This window comes from Hemiscyllium ocellatum, chromosome 18 (genome assembly GCF_020745735.1).
Source record: "Hemiscyllium ocellatum isolate sHemOce1 chromosome 18, sHemOce1.pat.X.cur, whole genome shotgun sequence".
Classification (NCBI taxonomy): Eukaryota; Metazoa; Chordata; class Chondrichthyes; order Orectolobiformes; family Hemiscylliidae; genus Hemiscyllium; species Hemiscyllium ocellatum.
The window spans coordinates 72577020-72598984 of record NC_083418.1 but is presented as its reverse complement, the minus strand read 5'-3'; the positions used below and the strand labels follow the sequence as shown (position 1 = coordinate 72598984).

The window sequence follows — 21965 nt, the reverse complement described above, 5'->3', positions numbered from 1 at the left end:
ATTAATTTAAAATTGGCATGAGGAAAGGGAGCAGGGAGATGGAGAAAAGTGTTTGCATAAAATTTTGTTAGAGCATGAAATTGGATATAAGAAGGAAAAGCTAAGATTAAAAAAAGATACTAATGAACAAGCTGGCATTTATTTCAGTAGTCAACTTATATTCTTTATTTGTGGGTCCATATAAATTACATTATAGTTTTTTGAACAGATCATACAAAACCAGCATGTATGTCAACACAGAGAATTGCTGCTCACAGCCAGAAACATGTTGCTTTAAAACTTTTGTCAATGGTTCATTCCTTTCATTAAACTTCATAAAAATGTACTAAAATAAGGCAACACATAACTTATACACGTCTTACAATTAGCAAGCACATAAATTAAAAGAAACATTTTCAGAACTACTCAATATTAAGTTACTCTACATTGATTAATATAGTTGTTATTGTTCCCAGATTGGGTTAGAATACCAAGACAGTGCATCAAGTGCCTTTTCTGTGAACCCATTGAATGGAAAGGGTGTTGTCGCTGCTCTATTAATGTGATTTGCCCTTTATGGTGTCAAGGAGCAGTGTGTCGGTTCCAGAGCTGAAACTGTACAATCAGTGGTTTCAGTGTTACACATTCCACATTGACAGCTTGTAGCAACAGGGTATGTGTAGTAAGGGTCAACATTGGCAGGGCAGTTTGGAATGGTTATTGTTTCATAGATAATTTCTCTGTAGCTGCAAATATCTTGATAGATGGACGCCAAAGAATTCTTGCTGACTGGATCCTAAAAGAAAAAGTTGGAAAAAATGTAAGGACTGTGATGCAACTATCAATTAAGCAACAGAACAGGAAATACATATCAGAATATTTGCTTGTTCATTAGATAATTTAACGATAGCTAATTGAACTATCCATGTCTGTCTCATTTTGTAATCCATGCTAACACACTATACAGTCTGTATCAGTCTACATGCAATTTTGAGTTATGTCTTTGCTTAAAGTCTCAGATGATTACAAAACTAGAAAATGTTTGTAACATTATGTAAATGAGCCAGCATCCATTAACAGAGGAGTTTTGGACATCAGTACGTTAAATGTACCATTTCATTTTTAAAAGGGACAGACCTCCTATGTTTTGTTTTAAATATTCTGGTATTTGCCTTTTGGAAATTCAGCAGTCCCAGTTGCAAGTTATTTAATTTGCAAAGATTGATCATTTGTTCCTGCAGGTGCAGCATAGATTTTGACCACTTTGATGCAGAATATCGAATGCATAAAACTGGTAACTTATCAATATTGATGAGGTTCCTCACCTTAGTGAAGCAGTAACCAGCACACCAAGTTGCATTGACCATGCCACAATACCCACATTCTTCCTTCTCCACTGAAATCGTGATATTAGTTAACTGACATCTGTTCAGTGATTGGACAGACATCCAGCTTAGTAAAAAGATAAATATGTATATTACAAAAATCCTGGTCACCATAATTTGGAACATAAAGTTTATCTGAAAAAAAAAGGAACATGTTTCCAATTAATACAAATAATAAGACCTTTAACAGTCTCCTTTGATTATGAATTAACATTTTCATATGCTCAAACACAGCATGAAGCTTCCTTACAGAATCTGTTGATATTGAATGACAGTCATTCATACAGGCCTAGTACATTAAACCATAATATTTCCCACACATTACAGAAATTCAATACTTATAAAACTAATAATTAGTTGTATTTCAGTGACCAGTGTGCTTCTGCAGTTAAATCCCTCACTACAAAACATGTCATTTCTTCTTTGCTTTCTTAAATTCCTTAAAATCAAAGGTTATTCATTTATAGCCACATAGTAAGATTTTCCATATCTGAAGACAAATCTATAGTTTAAAGAACTTGAAGTTAAATATAGAGCATACTATTATTGTTTAGCATTTCTTAAAAAGAAAGTCAAAATACCTTTATCTATGTGCATGTAACGGAGATGATCTTCGAGCTAGAGTGCATCAGCAATGCTCAAATTATCAGAAACTGAATTTGCCTTTATAGTGAATCAACGGTATCATATCCAGATCAAGGGATTTATGGTTTTACTTGAACCAATCATTCCTGTTATTTTTCTTCATCCATTTCCTCACCTGAGGTAATTGGAGACCTGAGGTTTCTGCAGCAATTACGTTGTCTGTCAAAACATGAGGGGATTTTTTTAGAAATACTCTTGATTATAAAGACTTTTTGATAAAAGAGAAAGGAAAATATCGAAGGATTATTGAAAATATAAGCATGAGCTGTAGTATATTTAATTAGTGGTTACAGCCTATGCTTCTGGTGTCATTCCCTAATGTTTCTCTTCGAAGGTCTTTGAAATTCACTTACTTAAGATCAGTTCATTTTTAGAAAGGATCTGGATAATACAGGACTTGCAAGGTAACACATTAATTATCACTAAGAGGTAATAAGATGGAAATAAAGTAGGTGAACTTTAGCTTCCACATAACCACAAAATAGACAGAAGTGATTTGACCATCCAATATACAGTTCAATCTACTTTGACTAAAAAAAAATCCAATCATGAAAAGGTATGGCTTTTCTTTGAATGGAAAACTCAAATGTTCTACTAATTCAAGGAGCATTAGCAATAAACTATCGGTATTAGAGGTTTACACAGCTAACTGATAATATTTATCTTCCAAGTTCTAAGGTTGGCTCAGTGAGTTTATCCAGTGAGCATTTAGTTTTGTAGACAAGAGAAATCTGATGTGCGATCTCTCCTGTTGGTGCTTAATAATTTTTTTCTGTGATGGTTATACTATAATTGACCGCATCTTTTATCCCTGTGGTATGACACAAGTTGTCAAACATTCCTTTCCCATCATTGCAAGTAGTCTCTCGAGTTTTTCAAGGAATCAGCCTTGACCCCTCTTCTTCATCTACATATTGCCCTGTGGCAACAGCATCTGCAGGCACATGATCCTCTTCCATGAATACTCTGATGACAAAAGGACTTCACTCCTTCACTCTCTCAGGGTTGCTGGGCAGCTTACTAAACCCTGGCCCTGAATAATTTCAATTTCCTCCAGTTAACACTCGGAAACAGTACCTTACCCATGGCACCACCTCCAACCTCACCGACCACTGTCTCACGCTGAACCGGATTGTTGGCAACCTTGTCTAACTTGAACTTGAAGCAAATTTCTTAATTCTATTGCCACTTCCATAACGTAGCAATCACCTCTTCCTCAGTTCATCTGCTTGCAAATCCTTTGTATCGGGCTTTTTTGACTCCAGAATCGACTATTCCAAAATTCTCCCCTTCTCCAGTCTCCAAAAAATACAGCTCACCCAAAACTCTGTTGACTGCACCCTATCCTTACAGTACATATTGCTTCCTCACCACTGTTGTGCTTGCTGATCTACATTGGCTCCTGGATCTTTAACATTTTGAATGTAAAATGATAAGTAGTACATTATTATTCTTTCATGGCTTGAGCTGTCCTCAGTCAAGAGTATGGTGCTGGAAAAGCACAGCAGGTCAGGCAGCATCTGAGGAGCAGGAGAATCGATGTTTCTGGCATCAGCCCTCTATGAGAAATGAGGCTTGTGGGCTGGGGGGGGCTGAGAGATAAATGGGGTGAGGTCGGGTTAAGGTAGATGAGAATGCGATAGGTAGATGAAGGTGAGGGAGAAGGTGATAGGTCGGAGAGGAGGGTGGAGCAGATAGATAGGAAAGGTGATGGACAGAGCAGGACGGTGGTGCCGAGTTGGAAGCTTGGGACTGGGACAATTTGTGGGGAGGGGAAAGAAGGAGTTGAAATCCACATTGATCCCGTGTGGTTGCAGGGTCTGAAGGCAGAATATGAGGCATTCTTCCTCCAGGTGTCAGGTGGTAAGGGTTTGCCGATGGAGGAGGCCCGGGTCCTGCGTGTCCTTGGCTGAGTAGAAGGGAGAGTTGAAGTGTTTGGCCACAGAGTGGTGGGGTTTGACATTGGCTCACAAGCCTCATTCCTGATGAAGGGCTTATGCCCGAAACGTCAACTCTCCTGCATCTCGGATGCTGCCTGACCGGCTGTGCTTTTCCAGCACCACACTCTCAACTCTGATCTCCAGCATCTGCAGCCCTCACTTTCTCTTGAGTGTCCTCACTCCTTTAATCTTCTCTGGCCTCACAACCTCTGCGCTGGCTCTGTTAATCCAGTTTGGGTCTTTTGTATGGCCATATCATCATCACCTCCACTGCTGGTGACCAGGCCTTCAGCTCATTAGGCCACAGACTTTGATATTCTCTTTCTCACCCTTTCCACCTTACCAGCTCTCCCTCTTCCCTAAATCTCTTTTTAAAGTGTCCCCAACTTGGGGTTGTGATAATTTGTAAATGACATAGTCTACATTATCAATGATGCAAGATCATGTGAAATAATGGAAGATGGCTCTGAAGATGGATTTCTGAGGAAGAGTCATAATGGACTTGAAACGTAAACTTGGCCTCTCTCTCTGTTTTTATTGTCAGATCTGCAGAGTTTCTCCAGCATTCACTGGTCATTCAATCTGAGAACTTTGCACAAAGTCTTGTTCAGTACCTAGATAGAAGGATGTATCCAATAAAAAGTCACATGTTCAGGCACCCAGATTTCTGCAATTTATATGAACTTCATTCCTAGATATAACCAAACTGCAAACCACAGGTGAGTATAAAACAGATCAAGTTTTTGATTAGCCAAGTGGTAATTTCTTCTTTGACTTGGTCTGCATTTTTCCCAGAATCACCTTGAGATTTGGCTTCTCTCTGTAAAAGGCTAGATATGAAATGGAGACAATGGAAAGCTGGATGAAAGCAGTGAAGACGGTCAGAATAAATGCATTCAGGTGGCATTGCTGATCACAAGGAAATGTAGAAAAAACCCCAAAAAGATGGATAGTGTTGGAAAGCAAATAAGCATCATGACCTTGTTGGGTTCTTCGCTACCATCCTTTATATAATTCCCTGGGAAAAACAAACCTATTTCAAAGCAATCCTGGGCTAATTAAGGGGGAATTGAGAAAAATTAGATTAGATTACTTGCAGTGTGGAAACAGGCCCTTCGGCCCAACAAGTCCACACCGACCCGCCGAAGCTCAACCCATCCATACCCCTACATTTAGCATGGCCAATTCACCTGACCCGCACATCTTTGGACTGTAGGAGAAAACCGGAGCACCCGGAGGAAACCCACGCAGACATGGGGAGAACGTGCAAACTCCACACAGACGGTCGTCTGAGTTGGGAATTGAACCCGGGTCTCAGGCGCTGTGAGGCAGCAGTGCTAACCACTGTGCCACCGTGCCGCCCACTCTACTTGCAGTTTCCAAAGATTATCCAGAAGATCTCAGTAATGATAAGATACATCATCCGAAGTCCAAACTAACTTCTATATGCCGTAATATCAGCACATACACAGACACAGAAACACACAGACCAACACTGAGACAAATGTATAATATATACACACATACATGCATAAACACTGCTAACACACACACACACCAACACCACCACTCTCTCCGACCCCCTCATCCCCACCCCAACCTCCAAATTTTGGAATCCACACTCATCATAAAGTAGGAGTGAAAACTGAAGGAACTGTGGATGCTGTACATCTGAAACAAAAACAAAAGTTGCTGGAAAAGCTCAACAGATGTGGCAGCATCTGTGAATATATATCAAAGTTGACATATTAGGTACGATCTGAGGAAGGGTCACTGACCCCAAAATGTTAACTCTGATTTCTCTCCACAGATGTTGCTAGACCTGCTGAGCTTTTCCAGCAACTTCTGTCTTTGTTACAAAAAAACGTGCAACTTATTCCAGAGGAAACCACTGTCAAAATGTACCACAGGTGCTAAAAATTTGAAATACAAACAAAACATGTCAGAGAGACTCAGCAAGTGTGGCAGCATCTGTGGAGAGAGAAACAGAGTTAATATTTCAAGTCAAATATGGTTCTTACTCAGAAGAGTTAGAGGTAAAATGGAGTATGCACTGTCGAAAACGTAGGGAGGAGCAAGTGGAAAAGAAGAGAAACTCATGTGAAGGTTAGAAGCTGTCAGAAATTAAAGATCAAGTTTTCACAAAGTGAAAGTCAAAGGAACAAAATCAGACATTTCTGGAGAAACTCAGTGGGTCTGGCAGCACTTGCGAAGAAAAAGCAGAGCTGCAGGTCATTGATCCTCTTCAAAATGTCAATGGAAGTTGTGATGGTTGTAATGAAGAGAATCAGGTCTCCTGCAGCATTAATTTGTTTTACGTCTCAGTCAGGTTCACTTGGTAACCCTCTTACATCTGATTCACTAGGTTTCAGGTTTAAGGCCTTTTCCAGGGTTTCAGCTCATTAACAAAAGCAACACTGCGGTGCAGGGCAAAGGAAATGCTGCCCTGTTGAAGATGACATCTTTCAGGTAAGACATTAACTGAGGTCCAATCTGCCCTCTTGGGTGAGTAAAATAGACCCGAGGGCACCAATCAGTAGAAAAGTAGTGTAGTTATCCCCTGTTGAGAGTGTCGAGAGTTAATCTTTCCCTCAATGCTGGAAAAGCACAGCAGGTCAGGCAGCATCTGAGGAGCAGACAAATCGACATTTCGGCCATAAGCCCTTCATTAGGAATCAGGCTTATGCCCAAAATGTCGATTTTCCTGCTCCTCGGAAGCTGCCTGACCTGCTGTGCTTTTCCAGCACCACACTCTTGACTCTGAGCTCCAGCATCTGCGGTGCCCACTGTCTCCTCCCTGTAATTATCCCCAAGTTGACATTTCTTACTCGACCAAGTCACTAAAAGCTGACTGTTCATTACCGACAGGTATTTGTGGGAACTTGCAGTGTAAAACATGGATCCTCTGCTGCTTACATTATGAACAACACTGGAAAACCTATGTCATTGGCACGATTTAATCTGAAAGTGATCCACAAGTTTGCTTATTGTAGCAATTGGAATCAGGTTGACCTCATTGATTGGGAGGTCATAGATTGGGGCTGTTAATCTAGGCCAATCAGGTAAGCCCCAAATGACTGAACTAACCAGGAGGGAGTGGAATGTATCATTTCCCCCTCCAACGCTATTTTGATTTAGTCCCGACCCTCCCCTTCACTGTTTTGATCACACAGCATTGCCCTTTGATGTGAAGGGCACTGCTTGTCACTGGCCACTCGGGTGTTTTCCTATTTTTCCTGGTGGTGGATATTGAATAAAGATTTGTACACTTTGTGTCTGTCACTGTGTCTCACACCTGCACACACACACCATGGGTGCTGGGGAAAATAAGCACTACCGCAGTTAGGCGGTAGTGTGGGGGTTAATAAAAAAAAGAAAAAAAGAACAGGCATCATTCACAAAAAGAAAAAAAAACAGGAGCCTCTCCCCCTCCAACGCTATTTTGATAAAAAAAACTAACCAGGAGGGAGTGGAGTGCATCATTTCCCCTTCCAACTCTATTTTGATTTAGTCCCTGCCCTCCTCTTCACTGTTCTGATCACACAGCATTGCCTTTTGTGAAGGGCACTGCTTGTCACTGGCCACCCGGGTGTTTTCCTATCTTCCTGGTGGTGGAAATTGAATAAAGATTTGTGCACTTTGTGTCTCACACCTACACACACACGCACCATGGGTGCTGGGGAAAAAAATAAACACTATCGCAGTTAGGCGGTAGTGTGGGGGAAATAAGAAAAAGAAAAAAAAAGAAAAAGAGAAGAAAAAAAAGAACAGGAGTGTCCCCTTTGATGTGAAAAAAGAAGAAAAAAATAAAGAGGAGTGTAGCATTGCCCTTAAAAATATGAACTAACCAGGAGGCGAGAATCTCTTCAGTTCAGGCAACTGACTCCAGGCTGACTGGCCAGAGCCACTGTACATTAACACAAATAAATAAAGGCTGACTTGATGATGGGATATCAGCCTCTGTGCAGTTATTTCACTATTGGCACTACCATTGTAAGTCACATATCAAACACTGATGAGTCAGAATACAGGAAGGAGATAAATGCTTGGTGTTATGGTGCAAAGATAACAATCTTTCCCTCAATGATACCAAAGCTAAAGAATTGATCATTGACTTCAGGAAGAAAGGAGGAGGATACTCCCCTATCAACAGCAATGGAGCGGAGGTGGAGAAGGTCGAGAGTGTCAAGCTCCTAGGACTGACGATAACCATGAATCTGTCCTGGACCATCCTCATAGATATGACTGTCAAGAAGGCACAGCAATGGCTCTTCTTCTTCTGGTGGCTCAGGTAATTCAGCATGTCTATAAGGATCCTCACCAACTTTTATAGATGCACCATATAAAGCATTCTACCTGGGTGCTTCACGGACTAGTATGGCAACTGCCTAGGATCATAAGAAACTACAGAGAATTGTCAACACAGCCCAGGCCATCATGCAAGCCAACCAGCTATCCATGGACTCCCCCTACACTTCACGTTGCTGAGGAAAGGCTGCCAACATCATCATAGACCCCTCTCATCCCAGTTATACTCTCTTCTAACCTCTCTCATCAGGCAGAAGATACAGAAGCTTTAACGCATGTACCAGCAGGTTCAGGGACAGCTTCTTCCACACGGTTATTAGACTGATGAATGGACTTCTCAAATCTCAAATCTAATGTTGATCTTATTTTTGTGCACCTCCTGTGCAGCCATAATTTTACATGCCTCACTCTATCTGAACACCCTATAATCTGTATGTCCTTGTGTGTTATGATCTGCCTGTACTGCCTGAAAAACAAAGCTTCTCACTGTATCTCGGTGCATGTGACTACAATAAATGAAGTCAAAACAAAAGCACTTGGATATTTCTTGATGGTCAAGAGAAGTGCTGGAAATGAACCTTTTTTGTCTTTTTCGCTTGAAGTGTTAAAAAATCTCTGCGTGAAATGAGCTCTCCAGATATCTCAGCTCGTTCTATATTTATATTAACTATAAAACATCGCAAGGGATGTAAATAAATATTATGCTCAAAATTAGTTTGGATAACACAAACCATATTTAGCAATGATATGCAGATGTGGAGATGGACATATTTAGCAACCATGATTAGAGAAGGAGGACTGACACAAAGGAACGGCAAGCAACAAGGGCTAACATTCAGCGATGTTTAACACACATGTTCCCATGTATCTGTTGCCCTTATCCTTCAAGATAGACGTGGTCATGAGTTTGGAAGGTGCTGTCTGAGAATGGACTTCTGCAGTACATCTTGCAGTTAGCACACACTGCTGCTACTGAGCAACATGCTGTCCATGGAATATCCGAGAATTGACCAGTATCTGTGCTGCTGATACCATCTTTAAAAGTCTGTTGGATACCCAGACAAGCACTGCCCGTGTGGAACTCCCAGACAGGATCCCTGATATATTTGCCCCAGGCATGGCAGACAAATATTCAGCTGCTCACTTTGCAGGCAGGGCAAGGAGATTGTGCTGGATGGGGTGGTGGAGAGACCGAATAACCTAAGACCAGTACAGCAGGTCACAACAACAGACCATATCAACTCGGTGCAAGACTGCCGCACTGAGCACTGAGGACTCTCAGCCACCTGGAAGAGTGTCCAGCGCTGTAGGAATAGGAGCAATGATCTTCCCCACTCCACCAGCATTAGCTACCACCACATCCTTTCCAAATACCTCACCATCACTCTCTCTTTACTGCTGCACCCACCTCCCACCAAAGCTCATGCTTCACCACTCATTATGTCCTGCAACACCTTCCTCACTTACTGTCACCCATCCTAACAGTACTAACCCTGCATACTCACTGCACTACCTGCACGTTCGCTCAGAACCCATCCCACATGCACCAAAAGTAACAGCTGTGCCATTCACTTTAATATGTGCATCTCTCTTATTCCAGGGCAAAAAGAAACCCCAATAGGAGGAAAGAGTCAACACGCTCGTCTGCCCAACATTCAGCTCCTTATGTGGAGACTATACTGACTCTCTCCACCTTGAGTGGTTGACTGACTGCGTCCAAGTCCCTGGACTAGTTGACTTACTGTTCCAGGGCTCCTAAGTGAAGGCAATCCCACGTGACTGGACTGAGATCTGCTGACAACTATGACAAGCTTCCTGGCTTCATGTCTGTGCTAAACAACACATTAAAACACCAGTCCATGGGTCAAATATCTCTGGTCAATGGGAAAAGCGAAAGAAAGCAAGTTGTGGCCTGGATACTGTGTGTATCCAGGTGTGCTTAGGGTAAGTGAGAGCCAATGGACAAGGCCTGACCTGCAGCCTGGTCCATGAGCTGAGTGCATGCCCCTAAATGCACAGCATCCTCACTGAGAGTATTAATGCTAATGTTTAATGATAGTTCCTGGGGCAGCTTAAGATACACCACTGAAGTGTCTTATAAGTGAATCCGAGACGTGCCATAGGCTCCTTAGAGACTGACACGTTAGATGTCAGCATCTGTGTTTGTATGTGTGTATGTGCGCATGGGTGTGAGGTTGTGTGTGTGTCTGTGCATGTGTGTGTGTACATGATTGTGTGTGTGCACACACATGCATGTGTGTGAGGCTGTGTGTGTATGGGCACTTGTGTGTGTGTATGATTGTGTGTGTGCGCACATGCGTGTGCATATATCGTTGTGTGTGCGTGAGTGTGTGTGTTTGTGTGTGCTTGTGTGTGCACGTGCCTGTGTGTGTGTTTGTGTGTGTGTATTTGTGTGTGTATTTGTGTGTGTATTTGTGTGTGTATTTGTGTGTGTATTTGTGTGTGTATTTGTGTGTGTGTGTGTGTGTGTGTGTGTGTGTGTGTGTGTTTGTGTGCGCGCGCGCGCCTGTGTGTGGTCAGTACCCATGGAGTGTGCGTGGGAGATTAGTGCTCAAGATTGAACTAAGGATCAAGTAGGGAGTTAGAGTCTCCAGGCTGTGATAATCACATTAAAAATTCTTCAGGGTTTTTGCTCACCCTCAAATATCCATGGAAATCACTTTACATTTTCCTGAATTTTCTCATAATCTGCAGCTTTATGGTTTTATTCCAAGCATGTTGGCTTCCTGGTTTGTTGCTGCAACTACAAGATCCTATCTCTTTTTCAGGACCCAGTCAGCAAGACCAGACTGAAGGAAACCCATTTGTGAACCGGCACTTCATGATGTGACCCAAAAGTTCAGGAGTTGACCTCATTAGATACCTCATTGAAAAATTGATTATCTGTTAAGCCTTTCATCTGTTAGAAGACAGTGATAGTTTCACTTCTTTCATGTGTAAATCACAAAACCTTTTTTTAAAAGTTACATTCTCGGGTTAGATGTTAACAATGATGATAGCTAGACAATATGTTGAAGGTGTTGGCCCCCTGTATTCTCTGTCTATGCCATGATATTTAGATTGATTCTAATCTAAAAAGTGAGATAACAGAGTTTTACATAAATTCATGCAGTTTTTGAGCTCAGAATTCTACATGAATGCAGGCAGCTTTTGAGCAAAGTACAATGTAACTCTGCAAGTATAATTTCAGTTACATCACACTGCAAACTTTTGCTATAAATTCTGTTACAATTGAGCCCTCCACTATTACCTGATGAAGGAGCGTCGCTTTGAAAGCTAGTGTGCTTCCAATTAAACCTGTTGGACTATAACCTGGTGTTGTATGATTTTTAACTTTGTACACTCCAGTCCAACACCGGCATCTCTAAATCATGTCTCCTTATTTCAGGAGGGATATAAATGTCTTGGAAGCAGTTCAGGATGTCTACTAGAGTGATGCCTGAAATGAGTGGTTTGTCTTGCAAGGAAGGCTGGGCCAGACTTGGCTTGTATCCATAGGAATTTAAAAGAGAAAGAGATGGCTGTATTCAAACTCATGAGGTTCTAAGGGGTCCTAACAGGATGGACATGCAAAGAATGGGCAGAATCTTTGCAGATATTGGATGATGTAAGCATTAGTGAGAAAGCTGGGGAAGTTAGATGGCAGTGAGTAGCTTCTCAATGTTGAGAGCAAAAATACCCATCACCCAACCAAGGGTTGAACAGTGAGATGAGGTTCTTGATTGTGTGTGGAGCGAGGCCTATTTGCATGCATTAGAATGTGTTAATATCTCATTATTAGTTTATTTAACCTCTGTTAAATGCATTTTCCCTTCACTAAGACATTGGATAGAAATGAAGAATTAGAGTTAAAATTTATTGTCATATGCATTTGTACAATAAGAATACTATGAAAAGTGTTATAAATCGCCCTCCGAGATGCAACAACATCCAACTTGCCAGTCTGAACAGTTACCTGACAATTGCAGCTCACTTCCTGTTCCTTGGACACTTATCAGCCATGTTTCAGCTATGGGTTGGGAGCAAAGGGAAGAAGTTTGTGTCTCCAGTAAGGGGAATGGGTTTGGGTCTGGAGAAGGGGGAGGGGATTTTCGTCACGAGCAGGGGGAAGGGGTTTGGGTCGGGAGGAAGGGGAGGGGGTTTGGGTCAGGAGTGGGGGAGGGGGTTTTGGGTCGGGAGGAAGGGGAGGGGGTTTTGGGTCAGGAGTGGGGGAGGGGGTTTTGGGTCGGGAGGAAGGGGAGGGGGTTTTGGGTCAGGAGTGGGGGAGGGGGTTTTGGGTCGGGAGGAAGGGGAGGGGGTTTTGGGTCAGGAGTGGGGGAGGGGGTTTTGGGTCGGGAGGAAGGGGAGGGGGTTTGGGTCAGGAGTGGGGGAGGGGGTTTTGGGTCGGGAGGAAGGGGAGGGGGTTTGGGTCAGGAGTGGGGGAGGGGGTTTTGGGTCGGGAGGAAGGGGAGGGGGTTTTGGGTCAGGAGTGGGGGAGGGGGTTTGGTTTGGGAGCTGGGGAAAGGGATTTGGGTGGGGAGCAGGGGGATGGGTTTTGATATAGGAGCAGGGATAGGGGATTTTTGGCCCAGAGCAGAGGAAGGGGTTGGTCAGTTTCCAACAGTATCAGGTTAGGGTCTGGGATGGGGTATAAATCATGCAGCTAACAGGAACATCAGGAACGACAAACCAATCAGCACTCTATTTAACTTGGACTGGTTGTAGGGAGTATTCCTTCATCACCAGGCTATGGTTCCAAATTTGTGGCTGTGTATTTAATGACTACTAGAGCACATGTGAAAGTTCCCCAATTCATTAATGTTGCAAATGGACACTTCGATGGAATTTTTGAGATCCAGGTTTGTTTTCACACATGCTGTTCAAGGACTTTAGGACGTCCTCTTCACTGGGCGTAAGTAGCACCGTGTGGGTGGAGTTAGTTGCAGAGCATGATAAGAGAACAGGATAAGTGTTAAATAAATGGCAGTACATACACAGAATGGTCTTAATAACATTAGAGCCTTGTATATTAATGATTACTGTGTGTGGCAGTATTTAATATTAATGAATAATGAATAGGGTGATTTTAAAGTCAAAACCTGAGGGTTGCTCTTGAATTTGCCTTCTCCTGGGTCAGTCTATCTTGATTCCAGTCTCATTGGCTGGCAGCAAAGGTGGAATGATGTGAGCCCAGCTTGGGACCATTCAGGGTCAAACTGTGGGTATAGTAGCCCAATACTCACTCCAGCTTGGAGGGTCTGGTCACAATCCACCAATCTGTGCTCCAACTGGTTACCAGGATTGCTGAGGCTCCAAAGGAGGGTATTAGCTCCACAGCACATAAACATCATCTAGCTGACAACTTGTGTGCTCTCACCCCTGTCATGTACTCCATCAAAGTCCTTGCCGATGCCTATGTACTAGACAGCCTCCTCTACGACAGTCCTCGCTAGGTGTTGCAGTCTGAAGGTTCTCTAGGCCCACAGTCACTCAGGGTTGTCCTCCAAAGACATCTGCAGTCTCTGTCAGGGAAGGTCAGCAGCCTTCTCATCATCCAGTGCTGGAGTAGCATTGAGTTGGAACACAGCACAGGTAAAGACACCCATTCCAGCATCTTCTCTCTCCACCATCAATGTACAGGGAGCAGCAGTGGGTACCATCTACAAGATATACAGCAGAATTTCACCAAAGATCCCGAAGCAGCACCTTCCAAACCTACAACTACTTGTGTCTAGAAAACCAAAGGCAGTAGCCACCTGCAAATTCTCTTCCAGGCTACTCACCATCCATGATGAGGAAATTTATCATAATTCCTTGTATTCGCTGGGTCAAAGTCCTGGAACACTCTCTCCATCAGTACTGTAAATGTTCCTACTCCACATGGACAGCAGTGGTTCAAGAAGGCAGCTCACTGCCACCTTCTGCAGGGCAACTAGGGATGGACAATTAAGTCCTGTATAAAAAGGTTTTAGTATTTATTGTTTAGTGTTAAGCTAACCCTCTGACCAATGTGTTGTGTGAGCATCTAGAAGATTATAAGATGTCAGAGCAGAAGAGCTCATTGTGTCCATTTTGTCATTCAATGTGATCATGGCTGATCAGGTCATCCTCAACATCATTTTCCCATCTTTAGTAATAACTCTTGATTTCCTTACCAATTAAAAACCTCTCTATCTCTATCTCAGCCTTAAAAATGCTTAACAATTTAGCCTCAACAGAATTCCACAGACTCACTACCCTGTGAGGGAAGAAATTCCTCCTCATCTCTTTCTTAATTGGGTGACTTCTTATTCAGAGATGATGCCCTCTTGTCCTAGACTCTCCCACAACGAATAACAAACTCTCTGCATGTATCCTGTCAAGTTCCATGAGAATCTTGTAAGCTTGTAACTCATTCTTCTAAACTCTAACGAGTTCAGGCTCAATTCACACAACATCGTCAAGTAAGATCATTCCTCCATGCCTGGGATTAACCTAGTAAATCAGCTCTTGACTACCTCCAATGCTAGTGAGCAATTTTGGGCCCCACATCTCAGGAAGAATGTACTTGCCCTGGAGTGGGTCCATAGGAGGTTCACAAGAATGGTTCCAGGAATGAAAGCTTTATCATATGAGGAATGTTTGAGGGCTCTGGGTTTATACTCAATGGAGTTTAGAAGCATGAGGTGCTTCTAGAGCATAACTGCAACTTACAGAATACTGAATGACCTGGACAGAGTGGATTTTGGGAAGATATTACTGGAACCCAAGGGCACAGCCTTACAATAAAGGGAAGACCCTTTAGAACAGAGATAAGAACATCGTCAGCCAGAGAGTCAGAGAATTCATTGAGTATATTTAAAACAGAGATAGATAGGTTCTTGATTGTCAAAGGGATCAAAGGTTATGGGGAGAAAGCAGGAGAATGGGGTTGAGAACCTTATCAGCCATGATTGAATGGCGGAGCAGACTCGATGGGCTGAATGGACTAATTTCTGCCCCTATGCCTTATGGTCTTATATTTTCCCTTCAATAGATTCAAGATCAGTTCCTGCAGATTGGAGGGTGGCTTAATGTTGTACCGCTAAGAAAGGAGCGAGAGAAAGCAGGAAATTATAGACCAGTTAGTCTGACCTCAGTGGTGGGAAAGATGCTGGAGTCAATTATAAAGGATGAAATTACGACACATCTGGATAGCAATAACAGAATAGGTCAGAGTCAGCATGGATTTACGAAGGGGAAATCATGCTTGACTAATCTTCTGGAATTTTTTGAGGATGTAACTCTGAAGATAGACAAGGGAGATCCAGTGGATATAGTGTACCTGGACTTTCAGAAAGCCTTTGATAAAGTCCCACATAGGAGGTTAGTGAGCAGAATTAGGGTGCATGGTATTGGGGGCAAAGTAATCACTTGGATTGAAAGTTGGTTGGCTGACAGGAAACTAAGAGAAGTGATAAACAACTCCCTTTCGGAATGGCAGGCAGTGACCAGTGGGGTACTGCAGGGATCAGTACTGGGACCGCAGCTTTTTACAATATATATTAATGATATAGAAGATGGTATTAATAGTAACATTAGCAAATTTGCTAATGATACAAAGCTGGGTGGCAGGGTGAAATATGAGGAGGATATTAGGAGATTACAGGGTGACCTGGACAGGTTAGGTGAGTGGTCAGATGCATGACAGATGCAGTTTAATGCGGATAAATGTATGGTTATCCACTTTGGTAGCAAGAACAGGAAGGCAGATTACTACCTAAATGGAGTCAAGTTAGGTAAAGGGGCAGTACAAAGAGATCTGGGTGTTCTTGTACAGCAGTCAATAAAGGTAAACATGCAGGTACAGCAGATAGTGAAGAAAGCTAATAGCATGCTGGCCTTCATAACGAGAGGGATTGAGTATAGAAGCAAAGAGGTTCTTCTGCAGCTGTACAGGCCCCTGGTGAGACCACACCTGGAATATTGTGTGCAGTTCTGGTCTCCAAATTTGAGGAAAGACTATTGAGCTGGCTATTGAGGGAGTGCAGCGTAGGTCCTGGAATGGCAGGACTATCTTATGTTAAAAGATTGGAGTGACTGGGCTTATATACCCTTGAGTTTAGAAGACTGAGAAGGGCTCTGATTGAGATGTATAAGATTATTAAAGGATTGGACACTCTGGAGGCAAGAAACATGTTTCCGCTGATGGGTGAGTGCCGAACCAGAGGACACAGCTTAAAAATAAGGGGTAGGCCATTTAGGACAGAGATGAGGAGAAACTTCTTCACCCAGAGAGTGGTGGGTGTGTGGAATGCTCTACCCCAGAGGGCAGTGGAGGCCCAGTCTCTGGATTTGTTTAAGAAAGAGTTGGATAGAGCTCTCAAGGGTAGTGGAATCAAGGGTTATGGAAATAAGGCAGGAACAGGATACTGATTGAGGATGATCAGCCATGATCATATTGAATGGTGGTGCAGGCTCGAAGGGCAGAATGCCCTACTCCTGCACCTATTGTCTAATAATGGCCTCAAGATAGTTCACAGTATTCCAGACATGGTCTGATTAGTGTCTTGTGGAGTTTGAATGAGATTTCCCTATTTTATATTCCATCCTCTGTGACATAAAGACCAACATCCCATTTGCCTTCCCTGTGTCCCTCTGATTGAACTTGTATGCTAACATTTTGTAATTTACACAGATGGCCTCCAAATGCCTCTGAGCTGTAGCTTGGTGTTGCACTTGAGTGGCAGTGATTCAGATTAACAACAATATGGAAGATTGGTGGGAAGAAACCTAAGACTAGCAGCGTTCCCTCTAATTTTACTTCAAGCTGTGCCAGCCTCCAGGATCAGTGCACAGCAGAGGTCTCTGAAATCAGAATTAAATGCCACAATTGAGGTGCTAACAGTGATCACCATGGTCCTTACAGTGACTTGGTAGAAATGTTGAAGACTATCCCAGATAATTTAGACACACCATACTATAAAATGACACAGTGCCGAAGAAATTACCAAATATAAAAACAATCTCATTCACAACAAAATACTCAATCCTTAAGAAACCTGATGCACCTTTGTTTTACTCTGTGTGTGGTTCAGAAACTGTCTGTTAATTTCATCAATGATTGAGTTGTTCACACTGAATTGTACAGTCACACAAACATCTGCATATATGGAAACCTAACATCACCTTAAAATAAAAAACAGAAATTGCTGGAGAAGCTCAGCAGATCTGACAGCATCTGTGGAGAGAAAGGAATGTTAACATTTTGGGTCCTGTGACCCTTCCTCGGAACTGGACCATTCCTTAAAATAGTTTCTTTCAGCAGGACCTGTGCTAATGATTTAAAAAATAAGACCAAGAGAAAATACATTCAGAAATTTATATTATCTCAAAGAATGAAATAGCCTTGGGGTAAATCCACATTGACCAGTAATATTGGAACAGAATGACTGAGGGAACAGACTTAAGACCAATCTATTAATTCTTTAGTTGCTTAGAAAATAAGATGTTTCCTGCCAATATCATTTTTCACTAATGAAATATGACAATTCTGTTTATTAATTAGTTATGTTCTCATTTGTCCTTGGAGCATGGGTTTCAAAAGTTATCATAAAAAGTATTGGCATAGATCCACAGGAGCACTTAGAAAATAAAGCTAAACATGAAATGTAAGACATGAAGTCATAGAATCAAACAACACAGAAACAGACCCTTTGGCCCAAACAGTCCATGCTGACAATGTTTCCAACAAAGCAAGTGCCAGCTGCCTGTGCTTAGCCCATAATCTCCCTCCAAACCTTTCCTGTTTGTCAATTTATCCAAATGTCTTTCAAACGTTATAACTATACCTGCATTCAAACTTTCTCTGGCAGTTCATTCCACACATGAACAACTCTCTGCCCCTCTGGTCCTTTTCAAATCTGTCTCCTCTTAATAATATGTCCCCTAGTTTTGAACTCACCCACACCAGGGAAAAGACCCCTATTAATTACTCTAACTATGTCCCTCATGATTTTATAAATCTCTGTAAGGTCACCCCTCACCCTCTTATGTTCCATTGAAAGGTTCCAGCCTTTCCAGTTTATTTTTATATCTCAAACTTCTTCCATTTCCAGCAATATCCTGGTAAATCCTTCATGAATTCTCTCCTATTTAATAATATCATTCATATGACAGGGAGACCAGAACTGCACACTCCAGAAGAGGTCTCATCAATGTCCTGTACAACCTCATAGAGATGTACTAACTTCTACACTCAAAGGTCTGAGCAATGAAGGCAAGCCTGCTAAACACCTTCTTCGGTCCCCACCCCATCTACCTGTGATGCAAATTCCAAAGAGTTATGGTGCTGAACCCTTAGGTCTGTCTGTTCTCACACTAACCAGGGCCCTTTCATTAACTGTCTAAGTTGTGTCTTTGTTTTACCAAGATGCCACTCTTCCCATTTTTCTAAATTAAACTCCATCTGCCACTCCTCAGCCCACTGACCTAATTGATCACAATCTCTTTGTAATTTTAGATAACCTTCTTCATGGTCCATTATGCCACCAATGTGGGTGGCATTCACAAACTTACTAACCATGCCTCCTATATTCTCATCCAAATCATTTATATAAATGACAAACAAAAGTGGGCCCAGTACCAATCCCATGGAACATGCTGGTCACAGGCCTTCAGTCTGAAAGTAACGCTCCTCAACCATGCTCTGTCTCCTACCATAAAACCATTTTTATATTCAATTGGCAAGCCCACACTGAATACCATGCGATTTAATTTTACTGATTAGTCTACCATGCGGAACCTTGTCAAAGGCTTTACTAAATTCCAAGTAAACAATGTCTAATACGCTGCCGTCATCAATTTTTTGGGTTACTTCATTAAAAACTCAATCAGATTCATGAGACACGATTTCCCTCATACAAAACCATACCTAATCATTCCTTACCTCTCCAAATGCAAGTAAATCCTATGTTTCAGAATCACCTCCAACAATTTACCCACTACCAACTATATCCAAATGTCTACAGTTTCCAGGCTTCTCCTTACAGACTTTCTTAAACAAAGGCACAATGGGCAGCACAGTGGCACAGTGGTTAGCACTGCTGCCTCACAGTGCCAGAGACCTGGGTTTGGTTCCTACCTCAGGTGACTGACTATGTAGAGTTTGCACATTCTCCCCGTGTGTGCGTGTGTTTCCTCCGGGTGCTCCAGTTTCCTCCCACAGTCCAAAAATGTGCAGGTGAATTGGCCATGCTAAATTACCCCTAGTGTTAGGTGAAGGGATAAATGTAGGGGAAATGGGTCTGGCTGGGTGGCTCTTCGGAGGGTCGGTGTGGACTTGTTGGGCCGAAGGGCCTGTTTTCACATTGTGAGTAAAGTAATCAAAGTAAAGTTAGCCACCCTCTGGTACTAGTGTTCTTAGATGACACAAATATTTCTGCTAGGGGTCCTGCAATTTTCTCCCTAACTTCCCATTATGTCCTAGGCCATACAATCCTTGATTAAAGAGCATTAAATCAAACTGTAACCTTATTTTAACAAATGTTGGTCACATTTATATGGTACATTGGGAATTACAAAAATGGCACCTGGTTCAAAGCTAAAATTGATGTGCAAATGAGTGAAAGTCTACTCTGTCAAAATGTGATAGTGTTCCAATGCAGCAGCAACATTGAGATTTCTGCCACCTTTGACATAGTGGGAAGTTCTAGCATGCTCTACAGGAGTATGAAAAAATTGGAAATGTTTTGGGCAAGTAACTGAAAGCTCGGTCAAGGGGTGAAGTTTAAAGAAGTAACTTAAAAAAGGAGAGTGAGAAGGAGGTGGAGGTGCTTAGGGAGAGCATTCCAGAAGTTGAGTTCAAATGGCTAGCCCATGCTGGAAGGAAAAGAAGCCATTTCTCAAGATGCCAAGACAGGCAAAAGTGAAAGCAAATGAGGATAGTCCTTCACAGCTAGATAGTGGATGGGCAGGCATGAGAGAATATTCTGTAGTTAACTGAATCAGTGCTATCGGGGAAGTCAAGGAGGGCATCAGAGATGATGCAACTGGGACAAGATCAGAGACAACATCACATTGGGGCTTCCTTAAGGCTACAATACTCTGTGGCATGATGGGACAAATGTTGAAAAATGTGGTGCTGGAAAAACAGAGCAGGCCAGGCAGGAGCAGGAGAATCGACATTTCGTCAGGAATGAGGCTGGTGTGCAAGTGGACTGAGATAAAACATAGGGGGGAGGGGCGCTGGGAATACAAGACGTGGAAGGAGGTGAGGGTGAGGGCGATAGGGCGGAGAGGGTGTAGGGGCGGAGAGGTCGGGAAGAAGATTGCAGGTCAAGAGGGCGGTGCTGAATTCAGGGATGGGACTGAGATAAGGTGGGGGGAGGGGAAATGAGGAAGCTGGAGAAATCTACATTCATCCCTTGTGGCTGGAGGGTTCCTAGGCGGAAGATGAGGCACTCTTCCTCCAGGTGTCGTGTGGTCAGGGTCTGGCGGTAGAGGAGGCCAAGGATCTGCATGTCCTTAACGGAGTGGGAGGGGGAGTTAAAGTGTTCAGCCATGGGGCGGTTGGGTTGGTTGGTGCGGGTGTCCCAGAGGTGTTCCCTGAAACGTTCCGCAAGTAGGCAGCCTGTCTCCCCAGTGTAGAGGAGACCACATTGGGTGCAAACAATGCAGTAAATGATTTGTGTGTAGGTGCAGGTGAATTTGCGATGGATATGGAAGGATCCATTGGGGCCTTGGAGGGAGGTGAGGGGGGAAGTATGGGCGCAAATTTTGCACTTCTTGCAGTTGCAGGGGAGCGGTTGGTTGGGTTGGTGGGGTGTGTGGACCTGACAAGGGAGTCGTGGAGGGAGTGGTCTCTCCGGAACGCTGATAGGGCTGGGGAGGGGAATATATCCCTGGTGGTGAGGTCTCACCTCCTTCCACCTATCATATTCCCAGCGCCCCTCCCCCAATTCCCCTCCCCCCTTCCTTTTATCTCAGCCCGCCTGGCACACCAGCCTCATTCCTGAAGAAGGGCTTATGCCCAAAACGTCGATTCTCCTGCTCTTCGGATGCTGCCTGGACTGCTGTGTTTTTCCAGCACCACATTTTTCAACTCTGGTCTCCGGCATCTGCAGTCCTCACTTTCTCCCTCCTGATGGGACAAATGCCTGATTGTAGAAACTCAAATAAAGTATTGCAAGAAAAGCCACTGCATATTCCACTCAATCACTATCCAATCCCTACAATGTGGAAGCAAGCTATTTGGCCCATCGAGTCCAAACCAATCCACTCAAGTGTATTCCATCCAGACTTACCCTATCCCATAACCCCGCATTCCCCATGGCCAAACCACTTAGCCTGTATATCTTTGAATACTATAGGCAATTTAGCGTGGCCAATCCACCTAACCTGCACATTTTTAGACAGTGGGAGGAAATTGGAGCACCCAGAGGAAACCCACGCAGACACGGGGAGAATGTGCAAACTTCACACAGACAGTCACCCGAGGGTGGAACTGAACCTAGACCCCTAGAGCTATGCAGTAGCAGTGCTAACCACTAAGCCAGCAAGTCACCTCATAAAACTACAAAAATTGAGATGGCATATTGTTAATATGATGTGCAAAGGAAGCAAGGCTGAAAAGAGCAAAGTTGCTCTACTGAAGATAAGGCTAGCTGCTTTCTTGAACCATTGCAGTCTATGTGCTGTAGGTAGACCCACAATTTCATTAGGAAAATAACTGCAAGCTTTGAACCCAATA

The 21965-nt window shown here is 43.1% G+C and overlaps 1 protein-coding gene across 1 annotated transcript in view; it reads right to left on the bottom strand.

Annotated features, from left to right (window-relative positions):
* Positions 1-522: 522 nt before the first annotated feature.
* fshb (follicle stimulating hormone subunit beta) overlaps positions 523-21965 on the bottom strand; it is an 88790-nt gene continuing 67347 nt past the window's right edge. Inside the window, exons 3-4 of the mRNA XM_060838665.1 lie at positions 1305-1499; positions 523-775 (exon numbers count right to left, since the gene is read on the bottom strand). Of these exons, the coding sequence (XP_060694648.1) occupies positions 554-775; positions 1305-1499 (417 nt within the window). The 3' untranslated portion in view covers positions 523-553. The remainder of the gene's footprint in view (positions 776-1304; positions 1500-21965) is intronic.